General features: G+C 37.1%; 1 protein-coding gene across 1 annotated transcript in view; it reads left to right on the forward strand.

Moving 5' to 3' along the window:
* MMS22L (MMS22 like, DNA repair protein) overlaps nucleotides 1-15,740 on the forward strand; it is an 88,837-nt gene that overhangs the window by 65,244 nt on the left and 7,853 nt on the right. The window contains exons 16-21 of the mRNA XM_041412335.1: nucleotides 1,119-1,269; nucleotides 3,995-4,137; nucleotides 4,917-5,059; nucleotides 5,209-5,368; nucleotides 8,357-8,526; nucleotides 15,141-15,352. Coding sequence (XP_041268269.1) covers nucleotides 1,119-1,269; nucleotides 3,995-4,137; nucleotides 4,917-5,059; nucleotides 5,209-5,368; nucleotides 8,357-8,526; nucleotides 15,141-15,352 — 979 coding nt within the window. The remainder of the gene's footprint in view (nucleotides 1-1,118; nucleotides 1,270-3,994; nucleotides 4,138-4,916; nucleotides 5,060-5,208; nucleotides 5,369-8,356; nucleotides 8,527-15,140; nucleotides 15,353-15,740) is intronic.

Consider the following 15,740-nt stretch of genomic DNA (forward strand, 5'->3'; position numbering starts at 1 on the left):
CAAATTGTTTCCTCACCTAAGGCAGAGCGGGGACTCTGTATGACCTTATTGTTTATTCTGAGGCACATAAGGAAATGGGAAGTCCTTCATGGCTTTAGGTAGTCTGTCCCTGTACTGTTAATTAAAATGATTTTATTGTTGTTTCTGAAAACTAGCCTTTTCTGTCTAATTTAAAGTCAGTTTGTCAATGCATGCAGGTTTATATTTATTTGAATTGGAGAATTTGGAAACTAATGAGCCCCTTTTTCACTTCCCTCCAAAGTCAGTTTTCCTGACTCATTTGATGTTTCTCATTTCCTGTAACCCAATAACTGCTCAGCGTTTAAGATTACATGTAATTTCTGAGGTTTTATGCACTTGTCATTTGCAGTATTAATAATGCATTATATTTTTTATTCTGGTACTGTTGTATACAGAATCTACAGTAGACTTTACAGAAACAGCAATAGGTTATGCTTCATTAACAAAATTCTGCAGAAAGTACTGCCCCGCTTTCTCGATCTGCAGCAGTTATATGGAGATCCTTTGCAAGAGTAAATTTTTTCTTTAGTGCTTTATTTATACGGTAACTTTTGATACATGAAAGTCTTCTAAAAATAGAGAGGTACCAGCTTTTACTGAGTGAATTCTTTCCAGACACGATTTTTCACTGTGAGAAGTGTGTAAAAACAACAAAACAAATAAATAAAACTCAACCCTGTAAAGCACAGTAATACTTAAGTGTATAGGGCAGATATAGTGGATGAAGGCAAGAAAAGGAAGTCAAGAAGATGAAAAAGCGGGTTTTAAGACATTGCAGAGGTGGTAAAACTATGCCTTCAGGATTTATAAACTGTGGTTTGGTGAATCTATTTAAAATTGCATGTGTTAGGATCCATTTTTTCTCCTTTGCCACCCATGTGTCTTGATGATTTACAAACTGCTTGGGATAGAGACTACATTTTTAACCTGGATACAAACAATCACTGTTAGAACAGTTGCCCAGTTTTAATTGAGATTTCTGATACTTCCAGCCTGCACATTAGTAATTGTAATTAATTTTCAGTACTCTTTGTGGAACAGGGATTATACTGAGAAAATATTAAAATGGTGCCATGTTTTTCTGTCTTTAAAAACAGGTTTTACTCTCTTAGCCTTGGATATACCTAGCAAAGCCCTGTCAGATCTGCAGCCACAGCCTGTTCTGTCAATGATGCGGCTGTTTGGATGGGATGACATGGTGTGGCCTCAGCTGGTGTCAAGATACCTAAGTCATCTAATTGAAAACAGGTGAAAAGTTGTGACTGTTTGTTCTCCCAGTACCCTTTCGTCCTTCATTAGGCTTGAGGAAACTCTTGCTTCAGACTGTAATGTTTCATTAAAATAGTCCCTATTCTTTGCGTCTTCTCAAAGAGGATCAGCTAGTGCAGATTGCCCAGGACAATCCAGTCAAATTTTTATATACCTGAGAAATTTTGTTTTCACTAAGTAAGCCTCTGTGAAACTAAGATGGATGGGTGGTGGTTGTTTTTGTTGTGTGCTTTTTTTTGCCTGCCTTGCCCGCTTTTGAATCAGGTTTTGGAAGCAGGGGAGGTGAGAAATGAGGGAGAAAGAGGGAATATTTCTGTGTTGGACTGTATTTGAAAGTGAAAAATGTTGCACATTTTTAGGGTACATAATGTACTAAGGACAGTAACTGTAAATCAGGATATGGTAAAGATTATTTAAGTGTGATTGACAAAGATGAGGCTATGGCTTTCTTGCAGGGAGGTGTTAGAAAAGGTTGAATTTAGTTCCTTGTGTATCAATTTGGAGCTTGGGAAAGGAGTGTTCAGTCCTCTGCTATATTTCTCTTTTATGATTTTTATAGGGTGAGTTTCATTCAAGGTTGCAGATACCTAACATGTGCTGAATGAAATAAGAGTTAGGCATATAAATTCCTTTTATAATTTGAATTTTGTAATTTTGAGTTTTGTAATTTTGAATTTTGTTACTCTTTGGGTGAGATCAAGAAAAAAATCTTGACTCCTAAACTTGAATTTTGGTATTATTTAGGTCATAAGGTTAACTACCAATTCTCTTCACTCAGGTAGGTATTTGAAAGCATTACTTAAGTATTTGTCACAATATTCATTAAGCACCTGACCTATTGTTAACAATGTATATACATAGATACATTGTTATCCTGGATCAGCTTCCTTGTGAAAGGACAGAGTGTACCTAAGGTAAGATATTTTTAGTAGAATGTAGAGGTATCACTGTTGTCTTGAAAGCACTTTTTTGTAGCATGTACTTATTTGCCTTATGCAGTTTTATAGCAAAAGTTATCAAAGTATCTAAGTGCTGGGTTCTTATGACTTCATGGTTACTGTGCTGTGATAATTTTCCCGTCAAACATTCTCAGCTAAAAAGTAAAAAGATTTTTTTTTATCCCAATCCTGTTATATCCTGCAAGCTCTGGCAACATTCGTATGAGCTTTGGAATTTCTTCTGCAGTAGAGTCTAAACCTTCCTCTCTAGATCCATGTTGTGTAGTGCATGGTAGTGTTATAGGCTGTCCAAACTAACTTTGAGCATGGGAACAAGCTCACTGTTTTAAAAGGACCACCTGCCATGCTTCCAGCAGTTATTGTTCCTTCCTTTCTAAGGATTAGGAGCATATTCCTAATCTAGGAAGATGCCTAAGTGGCCCACCTACCAGCAAGCAAGAGAAAGAAGAGTGAGACTACAACCGAAAGTGGTTTTGTCAGCCTTTGGGACCAAGCAGACTATCTGTGTACATCAAGATTGCACGAGACTGAACTTCTTTACATGATACTGCAAGTAGCATTAAGTCCATAGGCAACTTATTTGTTCTCTTTTGGTCCTGGAATTCAGTGTTATTTTTTTTTATTTGCTTTCATTTGGTCTCCTTACTTATTTTGTCAATAGTACTTCAGCAGGGATGTTCAGACAAAATATACACAACAGATATCACTGGTTTTAAGTAAAGGAAGCAGAAAAACCCTTCAACTTCATTAATGTTGTTTAGTGAGAAGTAGAATCCCGTTTGGTTTCCATCTGGACCTTTGCTGACATTCTGTTGTAAGCATGAGTAAAAAATCAGTAGAAAATGGATAGATTTACATGTACACATATCAAGAAAGAGTACAAGCATTTTTCATTAAAGTAACCAGGACTGACCAGGGAGGAAGTATCACAAATAAAAGCTGTAACTATTTTCAAGAAATATCCCTGACCTGAAGCATACATATACCTCATTTGATAGTAATTGGGAACAGAGTGCAGCACACACCTGCTGTCTTTTAGTAAGGAGTTTCTCCAGAATTAATGATGCAAGGTTGATATGCTTGGGAAAAATGACTGCAGCAGCTACTCATGGTGGTGAGGCAAATAAAACTTTGGGAATACAGAGCAGTAGAGTACAGGGACTTGTGTATTGAGTGACTGGTCTGACACCTGACTGGTAGAATGGTAACAACTGTTTGGAAGTATATATAGCATGTTTATGTGGGAATGGATGTACCTGTGTGTGTATACATACCTAAATGAATATGCCAATTACAGCAGTTTCCTTTCTCATCTCCAAGGTGCTCTTTTATGTTTCCATTTTGGATCTGTTTTGAATGTGGCATATCTTTTTTTGCTAAAGCAGACCTTCTCTTCTCCATCTTTAATGTAGTTAGAACTAAGCAGACTTCAGAGTAGTGTGGAGCACCTGGGCTGGCTATATATGAAAGGCTGGAGCAGCATGAGCAGTGTCAATATGAAGTTCCAGGCTGATTCAGATAAACTATCTCCAGCATTGTACATTGTCAGTTTAGATAATACAGTCAAATCATCCATTGTTACAGTAAGGCATTTCCCATTGTGTGCATTTTCCTCCATTTTTTTTTGTAGCCAAAACATATATACATGAGTATATATGCATCTACAGCTAAATGAGACACTGCCACCTTTCTGCCTACTGTTATTAGATCTGTGTACCTTTTTTCTTTCTCTTCCACCTACACAGTTCACTGTGTGAAGCTTTTTCTAGCATGGGCTATACATCCTACGAAGCTTTGACAGTACGTTCGTGGTTTCGCTGCGTTTTGCAAATGTTCCTCGATCAACCAAGTGGCGCCTTGGCCAAGACAGATGCTGAGAGAACAGTTGGTAAGTGCTCACATTTCCCTCATGTTTGCAGTAACAGGGCTATATTGCAAAGCTGGCAAACATTTTCAGCTAATTACAAAATGTATTTTTGTTTGTATTCCTTTACTTTTACCTAATTACAAAATGTGTTTCTTTACACTGCTTGTGCTATTTATTGATAGTTTGCCTGCTCTGCATATGACAAATTTATCACAAACAAAGATAAAAGGGCTTGTTTCCTTGGAAGCAAAGAATAAAAACTTGCTCCCAAGGAGACAAGTTATTTTTCCCCCATGGAGAAACTGCTCTAAAAAAATTGAAAATCTGAAGTAAATAGTCAGAAATCATGCTGTGAATGGCCTAAAAGGAAAAAAAAAAGGGAGGGGTGGGGAAATCTAGCTGCAATTAATTCTCCCCTTTTTTTTTACACTGGATACTTTGCTTTCTTAGTGCAATACTTCATCCCTTTTTCTAAAACCACTGCATTTCTCATTATCTATAGAACATGTCTTCCAGTCACTATTTCTCATACATATTTTGCAGATTTCAAAAAAAAAAAAAAAAAAGAAACCCTCAGCTTGTTTAGCCATACTTAAAACTCTTTATTATCTTATAAATTATATCAGAAAAATAACTGGCTTGGAATTATTTTATTTGTCTGGAGAGATGCAGTTGATTGCCAAATACTTGTGTTTTAGATATTTTAAAATAATGCTTCACTTCATAGTTTTGGGACTAAATTAAATCTAAAAGCATAACTGTACACTATATTTACTGATGTGCTCTCTTGTAATAATCAGGAAAAGCCTACATGGAGCAGCTGACGGAAATGACAAGACTGATTTTTAAACTCCCAGAAGTAGAAAACATTCTTTTAAAGGCTAATATTGGACAATCAGTTTTCAAGCAAGACCCGAAAAATTCTCTTGTCCAGTTCATTAAGGTACTGTACATCTACCCTGTGTTAGTTTCATAGGACAATTTCAGTGAAAAGAGGCTATTTATCAGATTTAGAGTGCTGAAAAAGAAATTACTCACAAAAGTCTCATGAGAGACTGATTTATATTTATTTCAGTGTTTTTCATTTCTCAGGCTGTTGGTAGAACTTATAGTGGTCTTCAGACACTCCCTGAGAAATCTGCCATGGTAGCAAAGACTCTGGAGTATTTGGGTGATGTGTTAAAGTACGTAAAACCCTATCTGAAGGCGAAAGGACCTCCAGAAGGTCTGCAGCTTACATACTGGATCATAGGTAATTATTTTACACCTCTTATCTTTTAGGAAGTAGTTTTAAAGAATCAGTAAAATAAATTTATAATACTTCTTTCCCCTCTATACTATCCAGATATATATTTGCTCTATTGTATTTAATGTTTGGAAAGGAAAGTCACGAAGATGCTGCAGTTAGTTTTTTTTTTTCCAGATTTTCTCTAGATCCTGATGTCTAACCTCCTTGTGCTTCCTGTTTATGGGGTTTTTTTTTAATTACCCCTGCAAATCAGTATTTTCCAAAGTAAGATGATTTGTATCATTCATTACTGCAAACTACCTGTTCTACCTAAACAAACTCAGAAACAGTGACAAGAGCTGGTTTCTGGCTCTTTAGCTATAGTGAGGATTGTCATAAGGCAGTTCCTGAAGTTACAGCAATTTATACCCACAGTGGATCTGCTCTTCCCAGAGAGGGTCATGAGATCTTTTTGTATGAGGTCTCTTATTATTTCCTTCATCTGCCCACTCATTTTAAACAGAAGTGATGAGCTCCGAGTTCTTCCTGTAGAACATAAAAGTAAGCGTACACCCTTCTGAGAGAATTCCAAGTTTTGAGCCATGTGGATTGACCAACATGCAGCTTTGGTGTTAGGTATCCACGCTGTGGGCATAACCTGACTCACCAAAGAAAACACTGTATGAGTCACTTATTTGAATGGGTTTTTTCAGTCACTGTATAGTTAAGGTAGAAGTGAAAGTGCAGCCAAGGAGTCATAGAATTCAGCAAACTGTAGGCAGATTTTGTTAGGGCCAATGTGGAGGGGTAAGGTAGAGTTTAAAACTATGGTTTTAGGGAGTTTAGGAAAAGGTTTTTCACCCGGGGGGGATTGGGCACTGTAACAGGCTCTCCAGGGAAGTGGTCACAGACCAGTCTGACAGAGTTCAAAAAGTGTTTGGACAATGCTCTTGGGCACATGGTGTGACTTTTGGTGGGTGTCCTGTGCAGGGTTGGGAGTTGGACTTGGTGATCCTTGTGGGTCCCTTTCATCTGAGGATATTCTGTGATAAGCAGTATTATGACAGGCTATATGGTATGTAGTGGAGTTATGTCAGTGGCCAATTTGGCTTAGGTATGTACTTCACTTATTTTTTGGAACTCCTTCTTTGACAAGCACTCTATATTTTACTAAAATGCAATTCTAGCATTTATTCATTAAGCGTGGAACCAGTGATGGGGTAGAAAGAGTGCTTTAATTATCAATGAATGTGCCAGTCTGACCCACTTACCTTTAAAAACAGAGTAAACCTTACTTAAAGGTAAGGTATCTTAAAACAGATAATGACTTGCATGTTTACATCATGATTCTAAGGAGCACAGGGAAAGCATGACCAAGATGCAGAAGGTGCACCAAATGTACTGGAGCTAGAGTTTTTAAAAATAGTAAATTTTTATATTGTGAGATCAGCATACTTTGATACTCAGCATGTATATAAAATTAAACATTTTCAGATACCCAGATGTGAGTTGGAACCTTGGAAAGTAATTTTAGATTGGTGTTTTCCTTTTTAGATTGGTATTGTCCTTTTCGTTCTTTGCAGTAGGAAACGATTAATCTTCAGTCATGCTGTTGTGTGCAAGAAAATGTCCTTTCTTTTTATTTGAGAAAACATAAAGAAGGTTTAAAAGAAAAAAAATATTCAAGTGTATTTCGATTACTGCTTCACATTCTGTGGGCTTGTTAAATTATAAGGACAAAGCACAAAACTTAACAAATTTAAACACCTCCTGTCTGTAGTCAGATTGTGTCTTGTACTGTCCCATACATCACAGCAGTGATAATAGAAGGAGTACTTTGAGCTGGAATGACCATGTTTCTTTCAAAGCAGGAAGCTTAGACGACATTATTAGAAGTATTGTTAGGCGATCGTTCTCTTTCTCTATGATTGATCATTGTGTTTTCTTTCACTCCACAAGATTAATGTTGTTTTGCGTTGTTTTTAGAGATGATAATGAATGACTTTTATAGATTAATAATATCTTGTAACAGCCTACTTTTGATTTTCCATTATTTTCAAAGCCTTAAACATGCTTCCTCGGGATATTCCTGTATTTTCAACCCAGAAAACTTCTTCTTGCCTCTAATAAAATGTAAAGTTGAAAATGTCTACATAAGAATCTTGTTTTATTTAATGTGTGTTTTGTGTATTAACACTTCTGAGTATGGAGTTAGTTTTTCAAGAAAAATTACACCTCGCCTGCAATAAAGATATTTTTCAAAGTTGGGGTATTTACACATCAACACCTTTTTACTTTTTTTTTTTTGAAAGTCAAAAGAACAATCTTAAAACTGGCTCAAAGCTAAGCAAGTGATACATTATTGTGCTGAAAACAAGAAAGATGTTCTCTGAGGCTCTCAGTTTGTGAACTGAGAGCCCATAGAGACCTGGCAAGACTTAATGGAGTTGGCTGCCCCTCATTCTTCTTAGTCTTCTGAAATTAAATGCAGTTTGAAGGATATTTAATGTTTTGCTAACATGAAATTGCTGTCTGAGTAGTTGCTGATGTGGTGTTGCCACAGTGGTGTTAGACAAATGTAAAGGGAAGGCAAAAGCAGCATTTCTCTGCAAAAGGGATGAATGCACACAGCAAGGTAGATGTTCAAGTGCACGTGTGCTGATTGCAGTACGGTTATGGATCAAGTTTAATTAAGTTTTCTACAGGGATCTAAGACTCATCCTATCTTTAGCATTGCTGTACTTTTCCTAAAGCATCTTCACTTGTCTAAAAACTTCTGTGTTGTGTTGAGTCAATATAGTATTTTATTTTGATGAACTGTAAATGGACTTTTGAGTTGTTTTGACTGGGATTTTTTAACAAGATGCCATGGAATGAGTACATAGGAGTGAGACAATTCAGTTGCTTTTGCTACACTCAGATTATCTAATTTAGCATAATTGCTTCCTAAGATTGTCTTAATTTTTTTTCTAACTGTAAATTGTTTGGGATTTTTTGAATTTTTTTCAACAGGATGTCTGGTGAAGTTCTGTGCACCAATACTGGCTACTTCCAAGGCACAGCAACTCTTGTTTCGCATTGTGGATTGCTTGCTGCTGCCACACTCTGTGCTCCAGCAGGACAAGGAGCTGCCTGTGGCTTTGCTGTCTGCCATTGAGGAAAGCCTGCCTCTTTATCTCCAGGTAAATATCTCAGCTCTAATAGCAGCACACGAATCTTCAGGAAAATATTAATATTGTAGGGGATGTTTTCTTTTTCCCTAGTTGGAATAAACATTGACTGAATTTACTGAAGCAGTAAGAGAAGTTTTTTTTCTTCTTATAGAAGTGAAAGGAAAATTGCCACCCATTTGGCTTTCTTCATTGCAGGCAGCTATGCTGTACACTCCAGAGCTTCTGGTCTCATCACTGCATATGGAAAACCTTTAGCCAACCTGCTGGTTACACTGGTCTCCAATGTGGCAGATTTCTCAAACAGTGCATCAAGTAATTATAATATGGAGTGAGAAAATTGTTAAAATGACAGAACAAATATTTTAAATCATCCTTGACTGGGCTAACTATAGATAGTTATAAATGAGATATCCCTCTTTTTTTTTGTTGCTCTTAGGAACAAAATGAAATCCTTGTTGTATTACGCCACTGGTTTGTCTTAATACTTGGAAAATATGTTTTCCCAGATCAGGTTCCTGCTGCTTATTGATTGCATGACTAAAGACTTCTTCCCTATTATTTGTCCTACTCTTCCCTCAGTTACCCTGTCACTCTGAAACTCTGTAAGGCTTGTTGATGCTGTAGAAAGAGATTAATTTCTGTTGGTGAGAAAGAGAAAAGACTGTATTTTTAAATAAATAAGTTGACATGTTTTCCTTGTAAATCTTTGTCTTTTTTTGCTTACCATTTTCCTTCTCTCTTAGTCTTCATTTTGATGGCAGTCTTAACTCAGTGCTTTGCAGGACTGTATTGTGAAACAATTCAGTGGTGACATTGTAAACATCACTTAAATTTATTAGTTTCAGAAGCAGTTCACTGTGATCGAAGGCATGTTCATATGGAAGTGAATATGGTGATGCAATGCTCTGCACAGTATATTTTGCTTTATTGCTCTGTAGGTATTTTCAGAAGCTGTGTACATGTAGGGCCATCTGGACAATGGTATTGGCATGGACTGTGAGTGTCTGTTTGCTAATCTGGTATTTCAGTTGTAGAGCCAGTTTCTCTAGAGCCTGCATAGGCAGATGTAGTCTTCAGCTGAAACCACTTGAGTTGGTTTTGAAGTCTTGAATATTGTATATCCTTGTTTCCTGTTTTATTTGCCAGATTCTGACTTCCAGACCTCACTTTTGTACTTTTTATCAGTCTGCTGCATTGTCCATGTGCTTTCCAGCTATGCTAGATGATCTTGTGTGACAAAATATTTTAGACAAACACTGCTTCTAGAAAACAAATAATTCTTTAATTTGATAAACACTTTTGGGGAGAAAAGAGGAGAATTCATGAGTTATTTTTCCTGTTTCAATATGAGCTTTTGTATTTTATTAATAGCTTGTATTTACAAGGTTCCAATATTTTAAGTGTTTAAAAATGCTTCATTTATTCAAAAATACTTCCTTCTCTTTTCTGTAGAAAAGTGGAAAAAGTCCAGTTTAGAATCAACTCAAAACAAAAATATTTCATGATCAGTTTAAAAACAACAACAAAAAAATAACTCTTCTGTGATCATTTGAGATTGAATGGATTCTAGGCACTCTCTGACATCTCAAGTTATTGTTTCACAGTTGGCTTAAAGCTACATTCATTCCCTTTTACCACTGTACACATTCCCATTTAATTTGCTTTAATGATTCTGTGAACAGCAATTTGTGATTTGAATCAAATAGTAACTAGCCTCACAAAACAAACAAAGCTCAAAACCCCAACTGGGCGTATCAGAAAAGTGGCAAAACAGTGTGTGGAAGGGAAGGTGGAGAATTCTTTGGGAATAACCACACCTTGACTAACCTCCTCTTGGGTAGCTGCCCTGTGCCTGGTGCTCATTCGTGGAGGTAGAGCATTGGTATTTTAGTGCAGGAGCCTTAATTTACCCTAATGTTAGACAAGCATTGTTCTGTAGATCTGTCCCTTGACATACTCCAGTTTACCACTTAATCCTTTCACAGTTACATGAAGATAAAGAAACAGGAATTTGGAGACCATGCAAAGCATCTTCCTACACATGCGAATTCTTTATTCATAGTCAAACTATAAAAGCCCTTGAGTGGAATTTATACTCAGCAACCTTTCCTTTTTAATTTTTTTTTTCTTTAGTCTTCTGAAAAGTTTCAGGCTCCATCTTTTTTTCTTCTTCAGTTCTTACAGTGTAGGCTTTTCCCTTTTTGCTCAAAAAGCTGCTGCAGATCTCAGAAAACATTTTAGTTTTGCTAGCAATAACCTGAAAAAACTTCCCTCTTTCCAGAGGTTTTAACAGCTAATCTTAATCCTTTTTGTGGCTTTTAAAGGGGTTTGAAGTCAGTCCTAGTAGCAGTTTATTTTACGTATCCACTGATGCAGCAATTTTATGAAATCCTGTAGAATTCCTGAATATTTTCATCTTTTAGGACAACATACAAAGCTCCCTCTCTTCACTCAATGGAGTTTATTACTACACATTTCATCAGAACCAATGGCTGTATTTCACCGTCCTTCAGCACCCCAAACCTACAAATTTGTTTAATATTACACAAGCACACAACTGTCAAAGGCAGTAATTACTACTGGATGTTACATTTCTCTCTCCTCAGTTCAGACTGACTGTGTTTACTTTCTATGTTTGTGCTTATATAGAACTTTGGGCTAGAACCCTGCCTTTTGACAGTTTTTGGGCACCTGGTCTGGTCTGTACAGAGAGCTTATCAAGTTTTTTTTTTAAACTCAGTCACTGATGCTGCCTTGTTAAAATAGCTTAGCTCTAATGACTTTTAAACTGTTTTTTTGGTTTTTTTATCTTGCCTAAAGGGTTACTATCTGGGTACTATTTCTTTCACTGCACATCTGTTTTGATAATACTTTATGACCTAAGAAAGATTTTTATTGAGATATAAAAATTGCCCTCAGAATTGTTTGAATGACTGACTTTGGAAAGTAAATCAGGAAGAATGTGAATGAACAGTCCCATTTTACAATTGTTTGGGACTGTTCCTCATTATGAGATAGATAGGTATGTAAAATTTAACCGCCGGTATTTCACTACTGCAAAAAGTTTAGTTGGTTTGTGTGGTAGTGCATTGCTAAAATCTTTCATAAAAGTTTCAGACCAATATTGCTCTTGATGGATTTCTTGGAGAATGACTTGGAGGAATTTTAGTATACATTTACCAGTAATATGGGAAAAGACTGAAGCAGTGTAAGAAACTTTTGGAGAAGAAATATTAGTTTAAATCTATCTTGCAGAATACAGTGTGGGTGCATGGAATAAGGACTGTATATATAAGGACAGGGTAGGTAAGATACCCTGCTTGATTTATCAGTGTTAATTCTATCCAAATACAGAAGATTTGTTGATTTCTGTCTAAATACTGAGAACGGCAAAAGAGCTTCATTCTGAGTAGTGCTCACAGCATGCACTTCTCAGTGATTTTAATGGCCCTGTGCAGGCTCAGCATTTGTCAGAGATCAGACCTTAAAAGCCCTCCCATGAGCCACATCTGTGGTCCGGTATTTGAGCAAGCTTATTAGTACACTTTGTGAATTATAATATGTATTTAATAGGAATTGTACAACATTAATTGGTGGACAGCAGATTTATTCCAACAGCGGGACTTACAGTGTAAGTCATCATTAGGTAGCTTGGCATTTCTGCAGTGAATAGTTCCAGTAATCCACACTAATCGGTTCTTTGCTCTCCACAGGTGATTTACAGATATACAGATAAATCAGAAGAGGCAGCTCTGGCCACAAAAGTTTCCTGCAGTGAACACACACAGGAATCCATTGCCTTTCTGCTGAAATGAAGAGCAGATGATGTCATGCTTCTCTGCTCCCCTTAAAATGACCTCTTTTTTTCTTTATCTTAACCTCAGAAGATGGCTGAAGAGCATAGTTAAAGAAAAGAAAGCAACTCTATCAACCCTTTAAAGTCCATCTGCTTTGTAGGGATTGTCCTGGGGGTCTGATGGGATTGGTTTCAAATCTCTAGTCCAGAATTGCAGTCCAGTTGCATGTGTGTTTCTTTTTTCTCATTTGAATGGTAGCTTCCTTCATCTTGCTTAATTACTGGTGGGATTTAAAGAAGAAATTTCTGTCAGATTACCTTGCAATCACATCCTTGGCCAGCACTTCCTAGGATGTGTTTTGCCATTGTAGCTGGAGATTTGCACCTGCTGTGCAGAGTTGGTAATTCATGCCTTGTGCCACTTGGGATATGATGATATCAAACCTTATGGAGGTCTGTTGGTGTCTGCACTATGTAAGGAAAAGGAAGAGTTCAAAAAAAAGAACACAGTTTTGACCTGAAGTCAGTAGGTCTTTTTGTCCAAGAGAGAAATCCAAGTTCTTTTCTAATTTTTTGGGATGCAGTTTCCAAATCTATTTATTTCAGCCCAAAAAACGAAAATGCTTTTATGAAGGATCAGGCTAGGCTTGTTGGTTCACTTTGAAATGAAATTATTAGACCTGCAAAAATTAGTCAGCATTCCCTCAGATATCTAAATTCTAATATTCTTTTTGTTTTATTGCAACCATTTAGTAAGTCTCGGATCATTCTTAAAAACAGTAACTCTTACAAGTTAATAACTGATGTCTTCTTGATACTGTGTATCATTTGTTGATCCTTGGTTGGAAGAACTGTCTCCTTTTAGCAACTGCCACTGTTAGTTCTTCAGAGGTGCTGCCTTCTTCATGTATTCCTGCAGGTATCCTCTAAGGTTGTGATGCTTTTTGTGTCCCTTTTATCCAGTAAATTAATACACTTTGTCATCGATGTCTGGGTTCTTTTAGTGTTAAAACACTAAGAGTCTAGAGTCTTAAGAGTGCCTGTTCTGGTATTTGGATTATGGAATACATTCTGTCTTTTTGTATGAGCTTTACTACAGAAAGCTTAGGCAACTCTTCTTTATGCCTACTGCAGTATCTTACTGAAAACATCAAGCACTTAAGTTTACACACTAAATAGTCTGTCATCTCTAACAGTGTCTGAGTCTGTTACTTGCCAAGAAGTAGCAGACTTCTTTTTTTAAGAATTCTGATACAGCAGCAGGAGGTTTTTCCTACAATAATATACTCTATGTACACTAAACGAGGGGAAAATCTGAAGTTTTACTAAAAGCTTCAATTCAGAAAGTGTGGTTTTTATCATTGAGACTTGCCAGAATTATCAAGGAACCCTAAAAGTATGGGAGGTAAAACCCTTAAGCCAAGTCTGCATTCAAGAGAGCCACCAAGTCTTCAGACACCACATTTCTTTAAATCTCATGTTTCCTGTGGAACCAGAATTGGGAACTCAGCATTTCAAGACCCTCAGCTATGCCTCAGCCTGCCTTTTTTTTTTTCCCCCTGAAAAAAATTGTTCTGTCATGTTCACACAGACAGGTATAGATGAAAATGTTTTTGGGGAATCAAAAAATGGGTTTTTTTGACTTCTATACAAAAAGCAACAGAAATACACTTTTTCCATAGCTGAGGAACAAAAAGAGCTTGTCTTGATCTGTTCATTCCTATATTAGGGGCATTAGTTTACTTCAGCAACCATAAATATTCAGACAGATACTCCTCCTATCAAAACTGGAGTCTGGATTGCAATGCTAATGGAAATTTGAAGTACTGTTGAAATTGCTGTCTAGGGAGCTCTGTGCTTGACCTTGTTTTACACCATTATTCTTGTTGGACAAAACTATTGTGAAAACTGAGTTCTCAAGAGGCTTCTGTTTGTGCTGCTGACTGTGACCCTTGAGATAGGAGATCACGGGACCTTTTTATTTTTCTCTTAGTGATTTGTTCTTCTGGCTCTCAGTAGTTGGAGGAGGGGGAAGGAAACAAGGTCTTAACTTTCTCTTATGGGAACCCATTCCAGTAAGAATGTTACTCTTTTTTTCAGGGATAGACCATATATATTTTCCATAACTACAGGTAGAGTTCAGATAAGCACTTTCTGGGCAAGTACTTTCTTTATAGATTTTTCTCTGGATCAATAGAGCTTATATTGGATAAATCACAGCAGTTTTAGCCTTATCTTAAACAGAGTTTAAAACCTCCTCTAAATCCCTTATAAATGGTGCCTAATTTACCCTAATTTGTTCCTACTATCAGCAAATCTTTTCGTGTTGGAGCTCAATTCTAAGTGCTCATTTTTCTACTATATCATTTATACAAAAATTTGACACAGTCCTTTACAAGCAGATGAGGTATTTATTCTTTCTGTCCCGTTTTAAATACTACCTGATTAACATAGTTTGTTAGATCATGTGCAGGATTGAAAACAGAAATGAGAAGCTTTTGGGCACAGAAGCTTTTTCAGGTCTGAAATGCCACAATTTTATTTTGAATTTGAAGGGGCGCTTGCATGTCCCAAAGCTTATCTTCCAGTGTATTACTGTAGTGAAAGATTTTTCTCTCCTTAGCAATCTTTGCCTGCCTCTGTCTTCATTTGCAGATCATCATGTCTGCAGCAAATCAGCAATGCTTGTTTGTCAGGCATAGTTACTCTGTGTGCAGCAGTTTACACAGCATGTAGTGAGTGTTTAGCATACAGTTGTTAAAGATTTATTCAACTGTACTGGTAAAAATTTATTTAATTCCTCACTTTCTAAAATTTTCTTCTACAGGGCCTGTCCTTCATATGTTGTCAGTCCCAAACACAGGGTGCCTATTTAAATCAACTCCTTGGGAGCATTATTCGCCATTATTTTGGACGATTCCTGCCTTCCTCCCCGACTGCGGCCGGTGCCGGGCAGCATCCTCTGCTCACTGCTTTAGGCAGCTCCATCACAGCCCCCCAGCTGCTCCGTCTGCGCAAGACCACCTGGCATGTCATAAGGTAAGGACCAGTGGGATATAAAACATCACTTACTCAGGTTTCAGATTTAGATTTCACAAATAGCTCATGAGCTCAGGCCTCTGCTTTCCTCTCAGCTGATGGTGCAGCTCTTGGAAGAGCCTGGGAGTTGCTGGGCAGGGAGCAAAGGGAGGACAGTGTTTATATATCAGGAGAGTAAAATTGGAAAGATTTGTGAGAGAGTAATTAAGGATAAAAGTCCTAGGCCACAACAAAAAATATTGCTGGAGGTCATGTGAAATGCAAGTCCTTTTCTAGAAAAATTATGCTCCAATAGACATCATCATGTGTGTGTCTCAGGCTGTATTTAGGGGTAGAGAGTTGTAGTGCTTAGAACTGCCACAGTTACCTGTGCATGGGGGGCCTTGTT

The sequence above is a fragment of the Onychostruthus taczanowskii genome, unplaced genomic scaffold (genome assembly GCF_017590055.1).
Source record: "Onychostruthus taczanowskii isolate IOZ18803 unplaced genomic scaffold, ASM1759005v1 scaffold39, whole genome shotgun sequence".
In the NCBI taxonomy this organism is placed as follows: Eukaryota; Metazoa; Chordata; class Aves; order Passeriformes; family Passeridae; genus Onychostruthus; species Onychostruthus taczanowskii.